The 16282-nt window shown below is 34.8% G+C and overlaps 3 protein-coding genes across 3 annotated transcripts; all 3 read right to left on the bottom strand.

Moving 5' to 3' along the window:
- Positions 1-4009: 4009 nt before the first annotated feature.
- On the bottom strand, positions 4010-4213 carry LOC102009913 (keratin-associated protein 20-2-like). The gene has a single exon (XM_005375649.1). The coding sequence runs from the start codon at positions 4211-4213 to the stop codon at positions 4010-4012; it is 204 nt and encodes a 67-aa protein (XP_005375706.1).
- Positions 4214-8966: 4753 nt separating this feature from the next.
- LOC102009577 (keratin-associated protein 20-2-like) lies at positions 8967-9170 on the bottom strand. The gene has a single exon (XM_005375648.1). The coding sequence runs from the start codon at positions 9168-9170 to the stop codon at positions 8967-8969; it is 204 nt and encodes a 67-aa protein (XP_005375705.1).
- Positions 9171-15049: 5879 nt separating this feature from the next.
- On the bottom strand, positions 15050-15217 carry LOC102009253 (keratin-associated protein 20-2-like). Its single transcript, XM_005375647.1, has one exon. The coding sequence runs from the start codon at positions 15215-15217 to the stop codon at positions 15050-15052; it is 168 nt and encodes a 55-aa protein (XP_005375704.1).
- Positions 15218-16282: the final 1065 nt, after the last annotated feature.

The following is a 16282-nucleotide window of genomic DNA, read 5'->3' as shown; positions in this document are numbered from 1 at the left end:
CCAACCTTCCCTCTTTCCCTTTTATTTCTTGAATCTTGCTCATGAGAAATGAAGTAGCTATTGGTTATTATTGCTAACTTTACAGCTAATGACTATTAAATGTGTACACAGTGGACCTTTAATCTGATTTTACTCCCTGATAAATTATTGCAAAGCTTGCATACACTAAATGAACATTTTATGAACAGAAACTTTGTGTATTATGTTTCTTTTTGTTATATATATAAAAATGTTTTGTAGCTGTAATCGTGAAACAGGCCAAGCCCAAAGGCAAAGGTGTAGAAACACACTCTGTCCATTGAGGGATTAGAAGAATTGACATTGGTAACCATGCTAAAGGAGTAAGAAGCATGTACTGCTGCATTAATGTCCTAATAATATAATGTAGTATAATATCCTAATTTATGCATAGATTATTTCCCATTATTTTGGGAGTAAATAGTATTTTATAGGAAAACATTCATAGTTATTTGTTTACACAAAGTTTGAACTCCTTTGACATAACAACAGCAGAATTGATTTTGAGACCCTGACCTACAAACCCCAAAATATTGACTATTATGGCATATCTATTCTTATTGACTATTTTAAAATGTTCATTTAGTGTATGCAAGTGTATGAAAGTGTCTGCCCTTCCATGAATGATCTGAAAGAATAGTCATATTGGCTAAGTAAATACCTAGAATCAATAATGCTGGGTCATAGAAGAGACATATGACTTGTCCAAAATTCAGCTTTTTCATTCCAGTTGTTCCAGTACCCACTCAACTTGTATTTTCTGTCTTTTCTAGCTGCACTGACTTATGACAGTATGTTGCAGTATATGTTATTCATTTTCCTTTACTAGTAAGCTTACTGCCTTCAAGCTAGATGTTTTTGTGAACATTCTTATTTATGATACTCATGTCATGTGTCATTTTCTACATGTAAAAATTTTAAAAGGAATTATTATCATATGAGCATGGTAAACATTCATTTTTATTTTAATTATATTCATTAATTTTTGAACACATGTGTTTTTGCCTCATCCATTTTTCTTCTTCTGGAATAAAACTATCATTTCTTATTGTAAATAACTGAAAAATATGTTTTCACTATTTTGCTTGTAATATTATTTAGTTTTTACATTTAAGAAAACGTGATATTATCAATATTAGCAATTTTAACTGTGTGATTTATAGATTGCTATTCCTAATATGTTCTTAATATGTCACTATATTTTCTTCTAGCTCTTGTTTTTTTATAAAGACATTTCATTGTGAGCGTTATTTTTTTCTTTTTATATGACATATTCATTTTGTGTATTTCAAAGAGATTTTGAGGTAGCTCTTAATTTTATTTACTGAGTTATACATACATGTAATTTTAATTGGCATTCTACCTTTTGGTAATGAATAGCTTTTAGAATTTATGAGTAGATCTCTTTCAATTGTTTTGATAAAAATCTACAATATTTTCCTGCTCAAAAATTATTTATTTTAATTTTCTTCCTCTCCCGAATTCTACTTACATGCATATTTTGCCCATTTTCAGATGTCACACATCCTTTATATTATGTTCAGTATAGTATATTCTAATATTTCTTTTTTGCTTCAGTTGACTATACCAGTGTATGGTTCAGTGAAGCGACTGACTTCATATAGCTGAGTTTTTAATTTCATTATTCACTTTTTGAGAGGTAGAATTTCTATTGGAGTCTATAGTGCTTTTTCAAATTTTAGTATATGTTTTGCAATTTCTGTTTAATTATGCTGTATTAATTAATTATATCTATTCTAACATTTCTTGTCTGAAAACTCCAACATGGTATTTACATTTTAGATTGATTTTATTGTCTGTTTTTATATACTTCCACAGGATTTCATATGCTTGACATTTGTTAATAAAATTATAGATGACCCAAAAGAACATTGGATTTACTCATAGAGATTTTTGTGGTGGTTCATAGGCTCTTCAGAAGTGTCTGACTGTCACAATTGGGTGTGGTGACGCTGGCTTGTAGTTCAGTTACTCAGGAGGCTGAGATTGAAGAATCACTTGAATGCAGAAGTTTTAGACAGTCCATTTAAAAGAAAGAAAGAATGGAAGAAAGAAATTGGGAGAAAGAAAGAAGAAAAGGAGGAAGAAAAGAAAGAAGCTGGTTGTCATAATTCGAGCACAGTCTAACATAATATAAAATTCTAGGTAAAGATCTATCTAACTCTGTTTTGATCCACTCTACAAGAGATGCTCCCTTTTAAATTATGGGTGATTATTCTTGGTGTATTCGGTACTCTAGGGATTATTTTCTAGTTAGACTGACATGGACAAAGTTCTAAGTTTCAAATGATTCTTGTGGTCATCCTAGGAAACAGACTCTTGCAATTTTAGAATTTTTAATGTACCTTGAAGAGGAACTTTGCTTTGTGTTAAGCCCAACACTGATTAGCACATCACTTTCAGGATTATGGTTTGTTACGTCTCCAGCTGTGCTTTGTTAGATTTGGTAGCAGCCTACTTACTAGGATCAAAGCAGTTGAATTTGAACCCACTTTTTTCTTATTTCTCCATCTTCAATGCACTGGTCTATTTATTCTGTTCTTTTTCCATCAAGGTTTTATTTCATTTGATGGTGTCAGTTGGAGTTTCCAAAGTGACATCTAACTTCTTTTAGAATGGAAGCCAATTTCACCTGGAGAAAATCAGCATGCATGAGCACATAACAGTGGATAAAGTTCAAAAATCTGGGATGAAAACTAATGTTACTTTGTCTCTGAGGAAATATCACATGGTTCTATAAGGCCAATTCTTGCTATTGGTAATGCAAATATTTTCTAAACAGTAAATATGAAGAGGTGTATATTGAGACACTCTTTTGTGCACTGTTGCTAAGTCTGAATGTCATTAGTCTTGCTGATATTTTCACTATGCTAACACCTGTCATGGTTTAGAGAAAGAATGCCCCTGCAAACATTCATGCACTCAGAGGCAGAGATTTTGAATGGTGATTTGACCATGGCAGTGCTGTACTCAGAGGCATGTTCATCACTAAAGTTTCAGCAGTTCAGTGTGCTGTTAGGATATGGGCTTGGTTAAGGTCCAGTCATAGGGCTGTGACCTGAAGGGCACATCTCCTTCCTACCTCTTGTTTTCTCTGTTCTTGGCTGCCAGGAGATGAATACCTTATCCCCTGATACCTTATCAGCCTTTCACCATGCTCTTTCCACTTGGAAGCCATCCTACTATGAGCCAACCTAAACCTCTCCTCCTTTATTGTATGAGTGTTAGGAATTCTGTGCCGCAACAGGTAAAGTGACTAAGAAAATACCTGTAATCATTTCTCAAACATGAGAAACATGTTTGAGAGGTAGAGCTCCAGCTGAAATAATCCAAGCAGCAGAGTTGTGAATGGCACTAAGCACACTGATACACACAACGTTGAATAATCTGATGTGAATGCAGATCTTATTGTACAGGAACCATTTTATAAACATAGGTGAGGAGCACAAGAATATAAAAATCATAGTTGATATTCAAAGACATATATAAGAGCAAATTTGTACGATTTGTGGGAAAGAATTGATGTTTTTACTCATTCAGTTGATACCTCAAATTATGGCAAAGAGCATCCCCATCTTTATTTCTCTGTCTTTCCTTTTCTACCACAGCATAACAAATACACACATGTGATGAGTGACACATAAATACACAAACATGTAGGCAAAACTCATAATGTTAAATAATAATAAAGCCATATACAGAGAGAAATATTTTATTTAATAATACATCTGTTTATACAAAAGTTCAGAGGAAAATTTGATTGTTTTATATAAAATTATTGACGAATACAGAAACTTCTTTAAAAATGATTCCATTATTCAACGGATACTGATGAATTGAAATGGCATATTGTATATTTTATATTTTTAGATAATTTAATAGAGAGTGAAGAATTTTTTAAAAGTTATTGTTTGAAAAATATTGGAGGTAATTTTGGTAAAACAGGAAGATAAGAATCTGTGGAAATTCCTCAGTAGAAGCCACAGGTCCAGTACCTTCTACAACACAGTGGGCGGCAACAGCCATAACCATAGCCACCATAGCCACCATAGCCCCCATAGCCACCATAGCCTCCATAGCCACCATAGCCTCCATAGCCACCATAGCCACCATAGCCATAGCCACAGCCATAGCCACAGCCTAGGCCACCGTAGTAGTTGCCGTAGTAGCACATGGTGTCAGGCGTGAACTGTTTAGCTGAGGATTCAGAAGTAGGTGTGTTGTGTCTAGATGTCACTGTCTGACAAGAGCCCTTTATACCTGTTGGTGGAGGGTGGGGAAACCACAGGCAGGGCAGAGTCATTCATATTATCCCACTAATGCGCTTTGGACCACGTCATCCTTATCTTTATTTATTGCAAAAACAGGCCCTCATAAGTGAGACAGTTTTGCTCGAATATTAGGAATTCGTGATCTAATTATAGGTCTTTTAAATCAAACTCTTCTTGTATTTTTATGGCTCCAGTTCATTGTATATTTAGTTAATTTTGTGTATATGACTTGAGCACATGTTATTTTGCAAAGTATGAAAATAGGATGCACATGGGGCTGGGGATTTAGCTCAGCAGCACAGCGCCTGCCTGGTAAGCGCAAGGTCGTGAGTTCGATTCCCAGTACTGGAAAACAAAACAAAACAACAAAAAAAAACAAACCTGAAAATAGGACACACAGAGTTTTGTCTATTTTATCCATTCCTCGACAGTGAATAATTTTGTCTTACTTCCTTTCCTTCTTCTCTCTCTCTCTTTCTTCCCCCTTCTCTCATCTTGCCCTGTCCTTCTAAAAATGTGACATCAGTAGCAACAAATTTCTGGACTCTTGCTCAGGACAAATGAGCCACTTACTGACAGCCATTGTTGTTAACTTCATAGCTAGTTACTCTCATGTCTCTATAGTGGAAATCTAGTATGAATCTATTCCTTAAGCGTGTGTTTTCAAACTTTCCAGAAATAAGTGGCGTTTTATGGATACAAACTGTATGTTCTACGGTGGTCTTGTTCACTCCATCACTCCATATAAACATACTGTAAATGTAATTGTGAAACACATCATGTAAATGTAATAGTGAAACACTGCATCCTCAATCCTTTTTTTATATCAGTGTTAACCTTGAACATGGCCAATCCCAACCCCCAAAGCTGGGGCACTTAAAAACCCTCTGTTCGTAGTGAGCTCAGAACAGGTGACACTGGGAACCATACTCAAAGAGGAAAGATCACACAGTCCTCCACTAAATGGCGGGGGAAAGAATAATTCCTGTTGTATTGTATCCTAACTGAGGGTTACATGAATTCCTGCCTATTATTTGCTTAGGGAAATAATATTTTATGGAAAACATTTACATCCATTTGTTTACTCAAGGTCTGGGGCTTTGACACCACAATGACAGAATTGAGTGTTCAGCCTCAGACAATAAGGTCTCTAAAACTCTAAGTATTGGCTTTATGTTCTTGCACAGTACTGCGGGCCTTACCCCCCACTGTTCTATTAGACCACTCTCACTGCTTGAGTACACACCTAAAACCATTGCTACTGGGCCGGTGGAGACACACCGCTTACCCCACTCTGAACTTTTGTCTCCAGTTGGTCCGCTATCACTTACCTTTCGTATTCTCTAATATTTTCAATTTCAGTGACATATCTGTTGCAATTATACTTTATCCATTTTTTTCCACCTAGTAAGCTTAGGGCCATAGAACTTTGTATTTTTGTGCACAGAATTTTGCACTCTTGTCATGTACCTTACTTTCCATATTAAAACCTCAAGAGGGATTATCATGGTCAAATGTACTAATTCATAATTATTTTTATTTCAGCATTTTTGCATGTCTGTGTTTTCACATCATTCACTTTCTGTCCTTCTAAAGGAGTTTATCATTAATGAAAATAACCAAAGAAATGAATTTGTTATTATTTGCCTTTTAAGTTTTATGTTCTTTACACCTAAGAAAACACAAGATTTTACTTTATTTTATTATTAGGATTTTGTAAAACTCTAGAATGATGATTATTCATAGTCTCTCATCTAGACATCATTCTATTTCTTTCACTCTCTTTTCTTCTCTGGAGGAGTTTTACTGTCAGTCTCACTGTTTGGGTAGAGAACATATTTATTTTATCAAGCTCAGTTAAGATTTTGCCTTTGTACTTAATTTTCAGCTTCTGAGTTATATTTACATGGGATTTATATTGGCATTGTGCCTCTTGGCAGTGAATAGCTTTTAGAATTTGTGGATAGATTTCTTTCATTTATGTTGAAAAAAATACATTATTTTTCTACTCAAAAATAGTTTTGCCATTTCCCTACTCTGTTGAACTTTACTTACATGAATGTTCAGTCCTTCCGTGAGATCTGACTCATAGTTTATATTTTCTTTGCTATTTTATCTTTTAATTTTTCTGATTTTGTTTCAGTTCATTAAATATTATCAATGCAGGTTCTAGATTAATAACTATGTTTATTGAATCCATTATATTATTCACTTTTTGGAAAACTAGAATTTAAATTTGATTTTATGATGAATTTCTTTCATTTAAATATTTATTTTGCAAATTTCATTATCTGTATTTATTAATTATGTTGATTCTGAAATTTCTTGTATGCAAATGCCAATATGTTGTTCTCTTTTGTTGGCTTTCTTATGCTGCTGCTTTTTGAAATTTTCATAGAGCTTCATATTCTCTACATTTTTCATTAAAATTTGAAGGATCCAAAGTAATATTTGGTTTCACCAGAGATTTTTAGCATTGCTTATCTGCTTCAGAAACCTGTCTGATTTTCTAAGCTGGTTGTAGTAACCATTGCTTGTTCTTTAGGTACTCTTGAGGCTGAATTTATCATCTGTGCTCAGAAGTTTTAGACAATCCTGGGCAGAATAACAAGCTATATCTAAAGAAAAGAAAGAATGAAAGAGGGTAAGAGAATGAAAGACAGAGTACAACAGAAGGAAAGGGGGAGAGGGAGAAAGAGGAAGGATGGAAGGTGGAAGAAAGGAAGGAAGGAAGGAAGAAAGGAAGGAAGGAAGGAAGTAGGGAGGGAGAAAGGGGGGGGAAGAGGGAGGGAGGCAGGCCAGGCAGGCAGCTGACTGCCATAATTCAAGTAAAGACTAACATGAAATAAGGCTCATCATAAGGATCTGTCTACCTGTTCTGGAGCCGCACTATAGGAGATACTCCCTTTTCAGTTAAGGAAGTATTTTCTTAGCAAACTCTGAACTCTTCTTTCTCATCAGCTTGAAGTGGATAAAATTTCTATCTTTTAAATAATCCCATTGCTTCTTTTAGGAAACAGAGTCCTGCAGTTTCAGAATTTGTAAGAATCTCAACAAGAAACCCTGCTTTGTGTTAAGCTCAGTATATTAAACAGTATATCAGTTTCAAGATTGTACTATATCTCCAACTGTGGTTTGCTAGGCTTGAGAGGGGACTAGCATATGAAATTCCGCTGATTTTACTTCTGCTGACAGCCTTTCCATCCCTCCTGGAATCAACAAAGTTGGAATTTCCATCAGCTTTCCTAAAATTTCTCCATTTTTCTCAACATTTGTATTTTGAATCCTCACTTTTTCTATCTGTGTTTTATTTCATTGTATGGTGTCAACTGGCACTTCCCAAGTGGAACCAAATCTCTTTTAGAATAGAGGCAATTTTAATACATTGGAAATCTGCATTCATAAACAAATACATTAGATAAATACCAGGGTACTGGGGAAAAATTCAAATGAAATGTTAATTTGTAGGCAAATATCTCCTGATTTTGAAAAGAATTATACCTGCTGTGTACAATAACTAATTATTTTGTAGAGTTAGACTACATTAGTATATTTTGAGCCATTATTGAAAACCACATCTGTAAACTAGAAAGTCATTACTATTGCTGACATTTAAAATATAACATGTGTTATGGTTCGGATCTGTTGTGTCCCTCAAGATAATCAAGCATTGAGAGTCAGGAATTTTGAAATGTGATCATATCACAGATGTGCCATCCTCATCGGTTTATTTATCCTATAATGTCACAGTAGCTGGGTGGGATGTTAGGACATGTGGCCTATAAAGGGTTGGTCACTCTTTGGGAAGGTGCATTTCCCTTCCTATTTCCTCCTTTCCTTATCTGCTTCTTGGGTGCATGACTTCAACAGGCAACACTCTACCCAGGCTTATCACCATGATATTTTTGCCTGTGAGCCAGTCAACTGTACCCCAACATACACCTCTCCTCTATTATGTTGTCAGTATGAGGTCAAAGCTAAAAGATAAGTGTCTAAGACATCACCAATAATTGTTCTCTAGGCAGAATACTTTTTAAAACAAGAAGCATTTTTCAAATGTTAACTAATATAGTTCAGCCACTGCTCTTTCTCCCTTCCTTCAACTTCCCCCACCCTCCGCTACCTTCTTTTCTCTTTCTCTCTTAACATCTTTCTCTTCCACAATATAACAAATACACACTAGTGAGGAATCACACAAAAACATATAAGCAAAACTCATAATATAGTAGCCAATAATAGCAACAATTATGATGAGATAATTTATTTAATAATATATGTGTTTATACAAAACTTGAGGGTCTAATATGATTATATTTTATATAGCATTATAAGAATAATAATGAGGGGGCTGGGGATTTAGCTCAGCGGCAAAGCGCCTGCTTGGCAAGCGCAAGGTCGTGAGTTCGGTTCCCGGTACCGGAAAAAAACAAACAAACAAACAAAAAAAAAGAATAATAATGAAACTTTTCTAAAACCTATCACATTATTTAGTAGATACTGATGAATTAAAAAGGCATGCTGCATATTTTTTTCATGTATTGTAGTTTGTTGTTGATCTTTTGAAGATATTAAAAATTTGTCATGTAAAGAAAGTTGGAGACTGTTGCTGTAAATCAGCAGGTTGTAGACAATAGGCTAAGAAGCTGTGGGAATTCCTCAGTAGAAGCCATAGGACCAGTATCTTCTACAGCACAGGGGGCGGTAGCAGCCATAACCATAGCCACCATAGCCACCATAGCCACCATAGCCACCATAGCCTCCATAGCCACCATAGCCTCCATAGCCACCATAGCCACCATAGCCATAGCCACAGCCATAGCCACAGCCTAGGCCACCAAAGTAGCTGCCAAAGTAGCACATGGTGTCAGGAGTGGATCGTGCAGTTGAGGATCTGGAAGTTGGTGTCTTGGTCTGGATGTCACTGTCTGCAGGGGCCTCTTATACCTCCTTGGTGGTGGGCGGGGGAAGCACAGGCAGTTCACCATCCTATCATCTGACCAATGAGCTTCAGACAACGTCATAAAGGTCGTTACTAACTGTGAAAACAAGGTCCTCATTACTGAAATCATTTTGCTCCTATGTCAGAAATCCACCATCCAATTATAGCCCTTAAAAAAGAAACTGGACATGTGATATGATTACAAGTTATGACACAAAGCATGAAAATAGCACATTTTATTTTTGTTTCTTTCCAATCCTCCACAGGTACTAGTTTTTCCTTCCTTCCTTCCTCCCTTCCTCCCTCCCTCCCTCCCTTTCTTCCTTCCTTCCTTCCTTTCTTCCTTCTTTCCATACTTCTATATTTCCTTTGCCTCTTCACCCATTCCCTTTCCTCCATCCAAGCCTTCCATCCTTCTTTCTTTACTCCCTACACTTTCTGAAACTCTTATCCCTGGAAAATTCTTCATTCTTACTCAGATGGGCTGTTGTTGCTAATTTTGAGGTAGATAATATCGTATGTGTTTGCCGTTGAAGTTTAATATGAAATTATTCCTTGAATAAATGATTGCAAACTTACAAAAAAATAAGTAAGCACTTAATGGGTAGTAATTCCAAATACTCTGTGCTTGTCTGTGTCACTCCATATAAATATATTGTATATATAATCGGAAAACTCCACAGTTCAGTTAGGTGCTCCATCCACAAATCTGACTTATTTTTTTTCATACTTCTGTACTAAAAATCAGTGTTTACCTTTGAATAGGCTACAGCACAGATATCCACCTGTCCACAGTAAGCTTAGAACAAGTGATAATTGTAACCATACATGAAGGGGAAGGATCATATACTACTGTACTAATGGTGAGAAAGGAAAGAATAATCCCTGCTGTTTAATACTCTAATTTAGCATTATACAAACTCTTATGGTTTGGGGGCATAATATTTCATAGAGAAACATTAACATCCATTCATTTCCACATGGTCTAGGGGTACTTTGACACCACAACAGAGAATTTAGTGTTGAGATACTAACAGAAAAGCCTCCAAATTCCAATACATTGGCTTTTTATTCTTATAAAATACTGTCTACATTCCTCAAACTGATGTGTAAGTACACTTACCTTGCTTGTGCAGACATCACTTTTCCAAAAGTTATCTTTTTACCTCAGTTGTTCCACTGCCCACTCAACTTTTGTATTTTCTGACTTTCACAGGTTTGTTGGCTTATACAGTCTGTTGCAATATATTTTAATATTTCTTCTCTCCTAGTGAGGTTAGTACCCTAGAGCTATGTGTTCTGTGCATATTGTTTTACATGAGCTCATGTATCTCATGAGCTCTATGTATCTCATGAGCATCATGTGTCTCATGCATCCTATGAGTTCCCTGTATCTCATTTTCTGTTTATGAAAAACTCAGAAGGAATTATAATTGTTATAAGTATATGAGTAACATTCTTTTCCAATTTAATTCATTACTTTTTAAGGTACATGTGTCTCAATTGTCTTCTTCATAATAAACAAATCATTTCTAATTTTGAACAATTGGAAAAATACATTTTCTACTATTTGTCATAACTTAATTTTCTTCAGCATTAAGACCATATTTGATATTTCATGCTTTGCTTTTTACTTTTGAGCATGAGAAATCCTAGATTACTGCCTGTGCATAATTGTTCTTAAGTTATGACTACTTTGTCTTCCAGCTCTGTTTCTATAGAGGAGTTTCACGGTCAGCTTCATCTCTTAGTAGGTAACATAATTATTTTACTAAAATTAAGATTTTAGTTTTACATTTAATTTTTAGTTAATGAATGGTATGCCTACATGTGATTTTATTTTTTCTTTCTATTTTCTTTTTAAAATTTTATTTTATTAGTACATATTTGCAGTACCTAAAGTTTGCATTCATCTGAGGAGTATCTGCATGGACAAAGCAACTTGATTCTGTTTAACCCTTTACTCCTCCCCACTGAGCTCACTCCATCCCGTGCTAATTCCCCTTTCCATTCTTTTTGTTGTCATCATTATTTTTGTAGTTGGCATTCTTCCCCTTGGCAGTGAAGAGCCTTTCACTGAATTCTAAATAGTGTACAATTTTCCATTTCATGATATCTTCCTGTGCTTTATACACTACTTAGTATATTGCATTCCACTTTTGTTTTTAGGCTTTAGTTGACTATACTAACGTATGCTTCAGATTTGTAATATACTTATTTATTGGATTCTTAATTATATTACATTTTTAAGAACTAAAATTTACATTTGATTTTATGATGAATTTTTCCAGCTTAATATGTATGTATATAGTAAATTTCCTTTAGTTGTGTTTCTTAATCTATTTTAATACTGCAAATTCTAATATGTTGTTTATATTTTAGTTTTTATCATTTATTGCTTCTTTCATAGTCTTACACAGCATTCTATGTGGTCAAAATTTTTTATTCCAATGATAGTCCACCCAAAATGTTACTGGATTTCACCATATAGATTTCTGTGGTTCTTAGGAAATGTGCATTTGTCTGGATTTATTGAATTGCTAACTATATTACTCACTTTTTTGAGGACTAGAATTTAAGTTTAATTTATAATGAATTCAGTTTTATGTTTCAAATATCTTTTAATTATCTTTTTTATTTTAAAGATAAAAGGACAAAAACATCTTAAACACATACATTTAGAAAATAACACAAATCAATACATGAAATACAGAATTTCAGACAAGGTGATAGGAAGTTAACATTGTTGTATTAATACTGATATCTTCAGATTGGATACTTGGATAAACAAATATAGTCATGTAAGACTGATCATACACTTAAACATTAACTGTTCCTTTCAATAGAGCAATAAAGACCAGTAGTACAACTATGTTAGCTATCCTGTATATATATATGTATACATTTTCCCCTTCTTTCTTTTCTCTTTTCCCTCATCCCAGTTCTTTCCTTTTGAGCAGTTTGTTTTCCTTTCACAATGTTTGTTGTACCTCCTAGATTTTATTCAGTCTTTGAGGTTCTTACACTAGTGACACAATACGGTGTTTAAACATGCGTGTCTGATTTATTTCATTTATGATTATGGTCTCTAGTTGTGTCTGTCAACTGAGGAATGGATGAAAAAGTTGTGGTATTTTTACATAATGGAATATTACTCAGCTATAAAGAAAGATAATCTCAAGGCTTTTATAGGAAAATGGACATAATTATCTTTTATTTATGAATTACATGTTTTAATATTTTTCACTTGCAAATTCCTGTATGTTATTCATTTTAGTTAGATTTTATTGTCTGTTACCTCTTTTCCATACTTCCACAAATTTTCTGTTGATACTTTTTATTAACATTATAGAGGATCTAAAAGTACAATGGATCTCACATTGGTTATTGTTTTGGTTGCACCTAGGCTGTTGGAACAGGTATGGTTGTCTGGGCTGGGTGTGGTGCTCTTCGCTTGTCATTCTGTTACTCTGGAGAATTAGTTGAATGAACACTTGTGCTCAGAAGTTTTTGGCAATGCAATACACAATTACAGATTCATCTACAAAAAGAAAGAAGGAAAGAAGAAAAAAGAATGAGGAAGAAAGCAGGAAAAGAAAGAAAGGGGAAAGAAAGAAAAGAAGGGGGAAAGAAAGAGGTAGACTGACTGCCATAATTCAAGCAAAGACTAACATGGAATAAGGTTCTTGGCCAGGATCTGTCTAACTCTAGGCCCACCCTCTAAGAGATATTTTTTTCAATTGAGAGTGGCTCTTAGCAAATTCTGAACTGTCTGGTTTATTTATTCATCAGTTTGATATGGGCAAAATCTCCTTTGAAATAGTCCAGGCTCCTCTTAGGATACAGACCTCTGCAATTTCAGAATTTGTCAAATATCTCCTTTTTTTTTTTTTTTTTTGGTCTTTCTCCGGTACCGGGAACCGAACTCACGACCTTGAGCTTGCCAGGCAGGCGCTTTGCCACTGAGCTAAATCCCCCTCCCCTTGTCAAATATCTCAATGATAAAATTTGTTTCATGTTAAACTCGATATTTTGATGTTACATCATTTTCCGGATTGCACTTTTTAAAGTTTTTATTTTTTATTACTCGTCTTTGCAACATGGATGGTCAGATTCTTTATAGAGAGTTGGTGCATGTATACAATAAAACTTACCAAGTTTTGTATCCCTACCCTAGCCCCTTCTCTCTCATCTATTGAGCCCCTATCCATTCAAATATAATTCACTAAACTTAGGGGTAGATATAAAATTTGGTTGGTTTTACTTCTTTCGGCAGCCCCTTGCCTGCCTCCTAGAAGCAAGAATGTTGAAATTGCAATCTACTTTTCCAAAATTTCTCTCTATCTTCAGCACACTGATCGTCTTAATCCTTACAACTTCTACCAGCATTTCATTGCTTTTAATGATGTCTCCGTGTTTTTCCCAGGTAAAACTTAATTTCATTTAGGTTGGAGAAGGTTTTAATTGGAAAAAAATCTGCATGCATGAACGCATGCATTTTATAACGACCAGGCTTTGGGTTAAAAAAATAAAAGGCTGGTGTTTATGCATCACTGAGCAAGTATGTCATGAATTTGCAAAGAATTCTTATTATCCTGAATAATAGATATATTATTTTCAAAATAGAATACATTGGTACATTGAGACACTCTCTGGTACCATGCTGGCATGCTAGAATTCTATTACTGTTTCCAGCATTTTTAATATGATACCTCCTGTGATGGTTTAGATCTAAAGTGTCTCCCCAAATACTCATGAACACGGAGACAGGGCTGTTGAATGCTGTGTGGATCACGCAGTGCTGTACTTATTAGAGTATTTATCTAATTATCTAATTAGGTTGGGGCTGGTCAGAGTCTGGTCACTAGGGTGTGACCTGGCAGGGTTTATCTCCCTCCCCCTGCTCCTTGGACTCCACCTCTGTTTCTCTGCTTCTTCTTCTTTTTTGTGAGATAGGGTCTCACTATGCAGTTCAGGGAAACCTTGAACTCATTCTGTAGCCCTGCTGGACTTGGACTCTCTATGATCTCTCTGACTCAGCCCCCTGAGAGTTGGGATTACAGGCGAAGTTAAGAAAAATGTCTAAAATAAAAGCTATAATCCACCTCTAGTTAGAATATTTTTTAAAATATGAGAAACATTTTCAAGATGGAGCTCTAGTAGACATAATCCAACCACTCATGGTAGATGACACAAAGTATAAGGATACAAATGATTTTAAATGAATACACATTATTGTAGAAAGAGCCATTTAAGAATTACATGGATATAATTATATTTAAAAATATAGGTAAAATGCATTAACAAGCAGGAATGGAGGCAATAAGAAAAGACAAATTTATATGATCTTTGAGAAAGAATTGATAGTTTTACCCATTCTAGACTCCTAATTATCTCAAAAGAGCTTCATAACTCATTTCTACCCTTACCCCCTCATCATTTATCTACCTTTTTCTCTGTTTTTATCTCATCACCAATAAAAAATCACACGTTTGACTAATAACACACAAACATGAAATATACAAGCAAAATACACAACAGAACAATAACAAAAAATTCATGATGAAATAGAATTTATTTAATAATATATCTTTTATATGAAACGAGAATAAAATTTGTTGTGTTTCATAGTGTTACAAAGATAATATAGAAACTGTAATACACACTATCACATTATCCCATTGATAACCGATAGATCAAAAGTCGCGCTATAATTTCTATTTTTGGATAACTTGGGATATAGTTGCTGTTTGAAGTAATTTAAAAATTAATCAACTGGCTATGTAGCTGTGGAAATTCCTCAGTAGAAGCCATAGGACCAGTATCTTCTACAGCACAGGGGGCGGCAACAGCCATAACCATAGCCACCATAGCCACCATAGCCACTATAGCCACCATAGCCATAGCCACAGCCTAGGCCACCATAGCCATAGCCCAGGCCACCATAGTAGCTGCCGTAGTAGCACATGGTGTCAGGAGTGGACAGTTCTGTAGAGAACTAGGAAGTAGGTATCTTGTATCTGGATGTCACTGTCTGGCACTGAGGGCCTTTTATACTTCCTTGGTGGAGGGTGGGGAAACCACAGGTAGGGCAGAGTCATATTTCCTCACTAATGGGCTTCAGAGAATGTCATGACTATGTTTACTGATAAAACAATGGTTATTCATAATCTGTGCTCAACTTGCCACGTCGTTTTTCTCCAGATCTCTTTGTTTTTATAGAGTTTTGTTATTAGATTTATCATTTCTCTTTGTCGATAACATATTTGTTTTGTCTACCTAAATTAAAATTTCAGCTTTGCACTTATTTTTCACCTACTGAGTTACACCTAAATGTGATTTTAATTGGCACCCTTCTTCTTGGCAATGAATAGCTTTGACACTTTGTGGACTGATGTTTTTGAATAGTTTTGAAATAATATTTTACCATTTGAAATGGTTTCTGATTTATTTTCTCCCTCGACTGAATGTCATGTAGAGGTGCGATTTGCCACTCCATGAGATCTGACACATCTTTTGTATCCTCTTTAGTATTTTACAGTGGGATTTTTTATACATTGCTTAAATTGGTAACATTTTATGTTGCAGTTTAATAATTCATCTACATTCATTGAGTTCTTAACTATATTGCCTAATTTTTTGAGAACTAGATTTTAAATTTGTTTCTGTTGTTATATATATATATATATATATATATATATATATATATACAGCAAATATGCCTTAATTATCTCATATTTATTGTCTATAAAAAAATTTCTTTTCTGCAAACCCCAATAGGCTTTCATGTTTTAGTTAACTTTTATTATCTTATTCTTTTTGTATAGTTCTACAAGGTGTCATATTCTTACATTTTTATTAACATTGTAGTGGGTCTAAAGTAGTATATATATTTTTGTGATTGCTCCTAGCCTCTGAGAAAATGTGAGATTGTCTGAGCTGGGTTTGATGAGCCTTGCTTGTAGTTTCAGTTCCTCTGCTGATGGAGGTTTGGAGGATCCTTGAGCTCAGAAGTTTAGTCCATCCCAGACAG

The sequence above is a fragment of the Chinchilla lanigera genome, unplaced genomic scaffold (assembly GCF_000276665.1).
Source record: "Chinchilla lanigera isolate Chin_1 unplaced genomic scaffold, ChiLan1.0 scaffold00006, whole genome shotgun sequence".
Lineage (NCBI taxonomy): Eukaryota > Metazoa > Chordata > Mammalia > Rodentia > Chinchillidae > Chinchilla > Chinchilla lanigera.
The sequence above is the reverse complement of the archived record's forward strand: the minus strand, read 5'-3'. Positions and strand labels throughout refer to the sequence as shown.

Excerpts from the sequence above, each read along its gene's own strand:
- LOC102009913 (XM_005375649.1), bottom strand. The coding sequence starts at position 4,213 with ATGTGCTACTACGGCAACTACTACGGTGGCCTAGGCTGTGGCTATGGC.
- LOC102009577 (XM_005375648.1), bottom strand. The coding sequence starts at position 9,170 with ATGTGCTACTTTGGCAGCTACTTTGGTGGCCTAGGCTGTGGCTATGGC.
- LOC102009253 (XM_005375647.1), bottom strand. The coding sequence starts at position 15,217 with ATGTGCTACTACGGCAGCTACTATGGTGGCCTGGGCTATGGCTATGGT.